The 8,825-nt window shown below is 51.1% G+C and overlaps 1 protein-coding gene across 1 annotated transcript; it reads right to left on the bottom strand.

The window, feature by feature from the left end:
- Window positions 1-2,266: 2,266 nt before the first annotated feature.
- LOC103729363 (trefoil factor 3) lies at window positions 2,267-5,789 on the bottom strand. The gene is made up of 3 exons (XM_008827410.1): window positions 5,708-5,789; window positions 3,877-4,023; window positions 2,267-2,280 (listed from the first exon to the last, which is right to left on the bottom strand). Exons 1-3 carry the CDS (start codon window positions 5,787-5,789, stop codon window positions 2,267-2,269), a joined length of 243 nt encoding a protein of 80 aa, XP_008825632.1.
- Window positions 5,790-8,825: the final 3,036 nt, after the last annotated feature.

Genomic DNA, 8,825 nt, shown 5'->3' on the forward strand with positions numbered 1-8,825 from the left:
ACACTCTCAAAAACTTTGTAATCTATTGGCTTAGCAATCCCTTGTTTTGCATGGCTCCTATTCCTTACTGCTCTCTGATAATACTGTGTATTATTGCTTGCTCACTGTTTTTAAGGTTTCCTTGCTGACAGTTACTGTTATTGCTGAAAATCACCACAAGAACAAGTCATGGTCAATTATCAGACTTTAGATTCTCCCGAGATGAGATAAGTTAGCCCTTAAGGCTGGTGATGGCACTTCTTCATATTTAAATCAAAGAGGGGGAGATGTTGGGGATCCCTGCTGTGTAAAAGTAGCAGTCTCTCCATGTCCGGAAAGCTCATGAGCTTGGTTTCATATGCAGAAGACTCCTTTTCATCAGGGTATCTTCCTGGCATTTTCCTGACTCACCTTTTTGAAGTGCCTGCCACAAATGCCCTAACATAAACATGGCCTCTGGCTCTGGAAATATCATGCTTTCCTGTGTGATTTTTCAGGCAGTCTGGCAGCGTGGCAGGAGCCCACTTCCATATGTAAATAGGGTATCTCACAAAGTGCCTATCAGCTAAAGCTTTTACCACTGCCCCTACAGTATAAAATATCCTAGTCTTCCCTCAATAATTTGGAGCTGGAAGAAGGAGCTGGAGCTAGGAACTAGAGCTGGGGCACTGAGACTTGGAATAAAGAGCTGTAACACTGAGTCTAACTGAGCTGAGTCTTGTCTCACTGCCTACGATCCAGCCTTCCCGGGAAGAGCTGTCTTTCCATCACTGACTCACGGATCCCAGCTTTAGCCGCCCTCACACTCTCCCGCGTGATCCAGGAGCCGGTGGATTTCTCATCTTGAGGAAAGTGCACGGGTGAAATTAGGGCGGGACTCGGCTGGGCAACGCCCCAGCAGCAGAGAGCCACGGAAGACGCAGGGAAGCAGCAGAGAAGCAGAGACCCGCTGCCACAGACGCTGCGCGACCAGCGACATGAGACGCGGTGCGGAGCAGAAGTCTGCCGACCTGCGCCGTGACCCTTCCGGGCGTGTGCAGGGGGCCACGAGGTACCCGCGCAGGGCCCCACACCGGGCGCCCAGCGCGCCCCAATAGGTTGAATATGTGAACTCTCAGCTTGCTGCTCTGGATGCCTCCTGCCATGCCTCCCCACCACCATGGACTCATCCCTCTGGAACCATAATTCCACATAAACTCTTCTTCTATAAGTTGCTTGGGTTATGATGTCATAGCATGGTCACAACAACAGAAAAGTAACTAATACACACCTTTCAAGTGTGAGTGTACAGCAAAGCGACCTCAGACAGTGAGGAGAAAGGAACCAAACAGCCTCAGGTCTAAAGGCTGTGGACGCTGGGTGGGGATCCAAAATATGGACAGCTACGTCTGTGTCCACAAAAAGAGAGACGGCCCCTCTGATGTCTCGGGTGTTAAATTTGGCTTGTAAATAAATACAAACAGGGCCAGCATGTAAGATGTTGTTCTTGGTTTGGTTTTCTTTACAAGAAAGACATAAAGCAATTTTTTGAAACTTGCATATGAAGTGATTTTTCTCATCTTACAGAGGAAATGTGTCCTGGAAAGTTCCACCTGCCCTGTTGTCCTAGATAGTTTTAACTGTCAACTTGACACAGCCTAGAGTCACCTGAGAAGGGAATCTCAATTGAGGGACTTCCCAGATCAGATTGGTCTATGGGGATGTCTGTGGGGGACTGTCTTGATTGTTCATTGATGTAGGAGGGCACAGCCCACTGTGGGTGGCACCATTCCCTAAGCAGAGGGTCCCACAAGCAGTAGTCCTCCATGGTTTCTGCCTTCAGTTCCTGCCCTGACTTCACTCAACAGTGGACTGTGACCTGGAAGTGTAAGTCAAACAAAGCCTTCCTCCCTAAGTTGCTCTTGGTTAGTGTTTTATCACAGCAACAGAATGCATACAAGAAAGCCTGTCCTCCTGTGTGGACTCCTGGCCTGACAGCCTCAAATCCATGTGTTGCACTAACTCAGGATCGGTTCCCAGTGGACCTTCCACACCCTCTTCTGGGAGACACAAGACCCTCCACCCTCCCCACCCTGAAAGCAACAAGCAGAAATAAACACAAGAGCAGAGGTCTCGGCAGGCAGGGCAGCCTTGTGTGGAGCACGGGTCTTTATTCTTTAGGACTCTGGGCTCCGGTATTGGCAGACACCAGGAGCAGACAGAAGAGCAGCAGGTGGGTGCTACCCTCGGCCACCATTGCTGGCAAATGTCCAAGGTGCAGAGCCCCCTTCCCAGAGCCTGGGCATCTTCAAAACGTGCATTCTGGGAAAGAAAAAAAGGGTCAAAGTGAGCAGGGTCATCCCCATCAAAGGTCAGGCTGCAAGGCCGGCACGTGGCTGCTTTCTGCCCCACAGTCTGGGAGAAGTACGGTGTATGGCACCAACAGCTGTTAAATGAGATAATTTGGTCTCCACAAGGGGTGACAGGGCTTCCTGTCCCTGGAGCAGAGCCAGAGGCCTGTGACTAGTCAGCAATGGGGTAGAGGCTGGATCCTGCTCCTGCTCCAACCATACCCAGCCCTCCTCCCTGGCTGTGCTGGAGAGGAGCCTGCATGGGGGTGGACCTCCATCCTCACACCAGAGCAGCTGGAGCTCAGCCTCCTGTCACCCAGGCCAAAGGGTACATCTGGTTCCCTTGGGGGCCAGTACAGGAAGGTGCCTTATATAGACACAGCCTTTTTAGAAGGTGAGCCAGCACTTGGACACAGCAGATGGCTCATAACAGATGACTTCATCAAGATGTGATGAGGTGGGGACTGGGTGGAGCGGAATGGCAAGCCGCCCATGTGCCCAGCCATCTGCTGTTTACACAGCCCCACCCAGGGAGGGATGCCCAGGGTGCTTGTCCTGCATCCTCTTCTGCCCAGGGAGGGGGTAGGAGATGCAGAGGAGGTTGGAGGAGTGGAGGAAGGTACCAGGGCACCAGCATAGGCTCCTGGCCACCATCTGCTTAGCATGTCACAAATGACAGGGACTTTGGATGGTTGGGTTGCCAAAACTGGCCTGAAATGAGCCCAGGTCCCACATCTACATGGTTTCTGTTTCTCAGCTAGTTTACATGTCTTCATGTGGTGCCTTCACACAGAACATCTTTTGTGTTTGTGTGTGCGCACACGTGTATGTGTGTACATGTGTGTGCATTGTGTGCATGTATGTGTGCTTGTGTGTTTGAAGGCCAGAAGACAACCTCAGGTATCATTCTGCAATGCTGTCCACCTTGGTTGTTTCTTTTTAAAATATGTTCACACCTATTTATTTTGTATGTGTGCACACACGCATATTTGAGGGAGAAGCTGGGGGCATGTGCCACTGCACAGATATTCAGAGGACAACTTGCAGGATTCAGTTCTCTCTTTCCGCGGTGTGGGTTCCAGGGATCAGACTCTGGTCATCATCTTTGGCACCTTTACCCACTGAGCCATCTTGTCAGCTCTATCTTGTTTTTTGACATCAAGTCTCTCACTGACTTAGAACTTGCCAATCAGGCTAGGCTGGCTAGCCATTAAGCTCCATGGATCTGCCTGTCTCTGCCTACCCAGTGCTGGGACTACAGACATGCATAAGCAACCATGCCCAGCATGCCCAACATGCCTGTGGGTTATGTGTCCAACTCAGTCCTCAAGTGTGTGACAAGCACTTACTGACTGAGCAATCTCCCCAGCCCTCAGGAGATCTTTTGTAGCCACTTTTTTTTTTATATTTTACATAAGGGATAGAAGGGGCTAGCCACTGGCTGCTAGCTGCCCTGGGCATGAGGCCCCCTCATGTGAAGTGCTGGGTGTCCTGCTGAGGCCCAGCCACACGGAAGGACAGAATGGTCCTGGAACACCATGCACCGTGGGCTGCTGGCTGGTCTTACCCGTCTCCTGAAGAGGCTTGAAGCACCAGGGTACTTGTGGGATGCTGGAGTCAAAGCAGCAGCCTCGGTTGTTACACTCCTCCTTGGTGACCCTGGGGTAGCCACAGTCCACCCTGTCCTTGGCGGGGACCACACACTGGCTTGGAGCTGTCCAGATGAAAGCAGGTCAACTGCTAGAAATTTACTTTTTTACAGCTAGTGTCTTGCTTCCTTTGGTTCCTCTCCACCCGTGCCCCCAGGTTCAAAGACAGTGACCCCTCTGCCCCTTGGAGGATGTTTAAAGTAACACAAAAAAGTCTATTTTGAACTGAAGTTCCCCCCCAAAAGTATTGCCTGTATTGAAAATCCTCAGGCAGATGGACTGGTTAGAACTTCACGGTTGTGGAGAGTTGGAATGTTGCGTATTCAAAGCCAAAATTATCCTGGGTCACCTTTGGCCCCCTTGTAGATTTATCATCCGTCTCTGTGTCTGATCTAACACCTTTATGACTATCAGGCAAAACTTTTGGAATGTGTTAACTTAGCAGACCACCTACCCAAGAGCTAAGAATGTCATCAGATAACATCTGAGGTCTGTGGCAAAGCTTTCCCTGCTTGGCTGTAACGCACCTGCCCACTGTCCCCACCGTTGCACTTGGTAAATGCCTTGATCCATGACTGTCTTTTGTTCTGTGACTATAAAACTTTTTGCAACCACTCTCACAGAAGAGACTATGTTCCCTGGCCATAGCCATTCATGTTTGGCCCAGTATAAAGTTGGGGTTTTTTTTGGTTTTTTTTTTTTTTTTTTTTGACAAATTCTCATGTAGTTCAGGCTAGCCTTATGCTTGCTGTGAACACATCCCTTTGGAAGGAGAGGACCCTGTGTTCTGCATCCACTACTGGACACTTGCCCCAGGAACCTGGACATTTCCCCAGGTGTCTCTCACATGGCTCCTTCATCTCACCTTGTCAGGAAGTCAAATATGGGTAGGCATGCCCTCCAGCTGGCAAGGCCCTTGGGAATCTGGACCCCCTGAACCTCAAAACAAAGTTCCCTTCCTGTTTGATCCCAAGAATCCCTCTATCACAGTGAAAAGTGTTCCATGGGAAATCGCCACGCATGCTGTTTTAACTTCTCTTTGGCAGCTCTCTGGCTGCCGCACAGTGGTTAGCTCATCCTGTCCCAGCCGGGAGCATCCTCCAGTCTCCTGCGCTCCTGGTTCAAGCAGAATATGCTTACCCAAACCTGCAGTGAAAGCGCACCTCCTTTCCTATGCCCTTCCCAACCTCCCATACCCTTTCCTCTACAGCAAACCCATCATGCCTTCCTCGGTGCCCTACACCTTGACACCAGAGTCCTGGAGATTTTTGAAAACTTTAACCTGGTTCCAGTCCCAAGGCATGTACAACCCAGGTTGTACAAAACTGTCTGGAACTATTCTTTCTCAATGAACTTTTTTGCTCTGGTAACTTGCCAGGATGATGTGTAAAGGCCTTAATTATAATTCAGAAATCTCTGGCAAAGAAGGAAATAAGATAGGACGGGCACCAGCTACCCAGCCTCTAAGCCTGGGTTCCAACCCTGCTTTGAAACTCTGAGCAGGAGCGTTGTCGTAGGCATGTTAACGCTCTCAGCTCAGTATCCTTGTCTGTCAAATGGGGCAGAAATACCTACTCTGCAGGGCTATTGCAAGAAACATGTACTGATAAACAGTAATTAATTATTAAGTTGCTGTAGAAGGTGGACAGCTTTCCCAGCTCACACAAGGTTCCCTCAACTTGTGTCTTGTAGATTCCTCCCTCTGCTGGGAGGCCCCAGCCTAGCACCAGGAACCAGTGATGTACTCACAAAGGCCTATGTAATCCGAGGCCACACAAGAGGTCCCAGCAGCCAGGACCAGCAGCAGCAGCCATAGGGCTCTGGTCTCCATGGCAGCAAGCGTGTTTCAGGCTCACCTCCCAGAAGATGTGCAGGCCTACCAGCGAGGCCCCTTTATAGCCCTGTGTTTGCCCAGCTCTGTGGGTTGTGTTTGCTTAGGGAGGGCGCTCCTGGGCTCTAGCAACATCTGTTTCTCTCCTGGGACATCCCAAAAGACCCCTCCCCCATCGTCAGGGGGAAGGGCAGCCTCAGTAGATGCCAGCCTGGGAGCAGGTACCAGCTGGCAATCACTGTATGAGCCTGGCCCTGGTCAGGAAGAAGGGAAAAAAAATCCCTGTGAGGCTGCACGGCAGGATGTCAGGCTCCCATAGGGACTCAGCCACCACACCAGGAGCAATGAAGAAGACCCTGCCAGAAACGAGACCTCCCGGCCACCTAATCCACAGCACCCCCAGCGCCTGATAACACAGGCAACAAGCAGGGGCCCCAGGCCTCTCTCCTCTGCCCTCTAACCCAGCAGAGCCATTTTATCACTAGCTGTATTTAATATCTGAAATACATTTGTTCAATGTATCTTAATAAAAATATGCTCTACTTGTAGTTTGTTTCTGTTTTTTTGAAACAGGGTCTCCTTGTAGTCCCAGATGGCATGAGACTTGCTATGTAGACCAGGCTGGCCTTGATCTCACAGAGGTCCACCTGTTTCTGCCTCTCAAGTGCTGGGATTAAAGGTGTATGCCACCATACCCAGCCTGGTTTTTAAAAATTAAATAATAAAAAGACTCCTCCTTTCCAAAGACATGTGTTTCTCTGGTCTCTAACGCTAAGCAGACTTTAACCCAAGTGGGTCTGAACTGCCCATACTGGCCCAGCTTGCCTTTCCTACTTCATAAGATGTGCTACAATAGAAACTGATCTTCATCAACCTGTGTAGCTGAGGCTAGACCTGGCTTCCAGAGGAAAAAGCTGAGGCCTGGCACTAAGGGTACACTCCAAAGTTGCTATAGAAACAGGACCAGCTCAGCAAGGCCCCCAGTGATAGCCAATAACCTGTGGTGTCCTGCCTCCCAGTCTAGGAAGGAGCAGCATCCAATCTTCCCTCCTGGAAACTCAGTCCTGGAAGCTGCTGACCACCACCCTCTCATGATAGCCATAGGCTTTTGCAGGGACCATTTGAAAACCTTCAAGGTACATGTTTGCCCATCACCCCAGGAAATTGCTGCATCTGGATCCTCAAACTTAGCTTCCAAGGTCGGCAGAACACCCAAAGGGGTGTCCAGGAAGTTGTCCTTCACTGAGCAGTGAATGGGAACCATGATCTGTGTGCAGTCTCCTGGACAGGCCCAAGCATGTGTTGGGGCCACAGCCACATACAGAGAATACATAGTTATTGGCACCTGTACAAGTGTAGATTGAGCCAGGATCAAAGACCAGACACTTGGCCTGCAGATACTGGGACCTCATGACACTAGGCAGAGCCCTTGACCTCAGAGCTCACAGCTTGGAGCCAAGGAACAAGCCTTAAAGCAGGAATCCTGATGTGCTGTGTGAGAGCTAAAAGAAGGAGGTAAAGTCTGGCTGGGCCTTGAGGCATGGGTATGAGTTCACCAGGTGAGTGAGGGTCAGAAGGGCCCACTTGGTACTGCTAACTCAGCATTCCAAAGAACTAGTCCTGGAGGCCTGCAAAGGGTCTGACATGGAGTCGCCTCTCCATTTCTTAATGCTACCATCTCGGTTATCTGAGCCGTCAGTCAGAGGGAAGAAGGCAAAGGCCGGGCTCTGCCGCGGGGAACTCCTGCTGGCCATCTGTCATCCTTTCCGCAGCCGCCTTGGGTGTGGCCCCTTCCCCATTGATTCTTCTCTGGACTCCCAGTTCCTTTTGAGTCATCAGGACCTGGATGTGACTATTTCAAGACACAAATGCCGTGGCTGATTTAAGGGTGCCCCTCTTTGGGAACACGGTCCATTGGGGACAGTGGGGCACTCGAGCCATGCACGTGTGGCACACTAACTGTAGGTACCCGTATAAGTCTGTGTCTTCTGCCTCGAGTACTGAGCCGATGCCCACCCACGGCTGTCAGGAAGATATAGGGCAAGCCCTGGTGGTCTGGGAAAGCAATGTCCAGCTCAAAGGGTACTTGGGAATTCTCCAGCTGCCCTGGAGGAGCCACAGGATGATCAGGGTGGGACAGTGGCATAGAATGCATCTCAGGAACGCCCTTCGGAACAAAGATAAGTCAGAAATGGGCAGCTGACAGCTGTGCAGCACCCACACACAGCCCCACCTTTTCCCTGCAGGTGCCTGGTTCCTAACACACAGGTGACAGAGAGCCCCTCAGAGGAGCCAGTCTGTGGCCTTGTGGTAACCTTGAATCTTCCGGGCATTGGGGAGGAACACACAGTTCTCAGGGATCCCCGAAAGCAAAGCTGCAGGCATGTAGCACCCAGGTACCGAAGGCCTGGACAGACTTCACAGGAAATCCCCAGAAACCAGGGCTGGCAACCCAGATGGGCCACTACCTCTCTAGGGTATCAGACTTCCTCTCCATGAACCAAGCTGGTGACCAGGGATTTCCAAATGTGCTAGATTGATCAACGTTCTCCTCAAACACAGGGCCTTCCCAGAGCCCCCGGATGTGACCATGTTTAGGAATAGGGTCTTTGCAGGTGTCATTAAGTAAACTGGTACATGGTCAAACAGAAGAAGGTGGATCCTAAGTCTAATCTGGTCAATCATCCTCATAAAAGGAGAAGGGACACACAGACAGACAGGATGTAAACAGACACAGGAGAAGATGCCTTGTGATGACAGGAGCAGAGGCAAAGTGACATGAGCACAAGCCAAGGGGGCCACCAGCAGCCACCGGGAGGGAGGAGCAGCAAGTCCCCGGTTCAGAGCCTGTGCAGGGAACAGAGCACTGCCGACACCCTGATCTTGGACTCGGGGCCTCTGGAACTGGAGAGCTACATCTCTGCTCAGTGAGCGGCCCACTAGTGGTTCTCTTCCTGGGGTGGCAGGGAGGAAGTGACCACAGCTGGTGGCTCTGTGTCCACGTTGGCTTGTGCCACAGAGAGGAAGTCAAGAGTG

The sequence above is a fragment of the Nannospalax galili genome, unplaced genomic scaffold (assembly GCF_000622305.1).
Source record: "Nannospalax galili isolate Female #2095 unplaced genomic scaffold, S.galili_v1.0 scaffold652, whole genome shotgun sequence".
NCBI lineage: Eukaryota > Metazoa > Chordata > Mammalia > Rodentia > Spalacidae > Nannospalax > Nannospalax galili.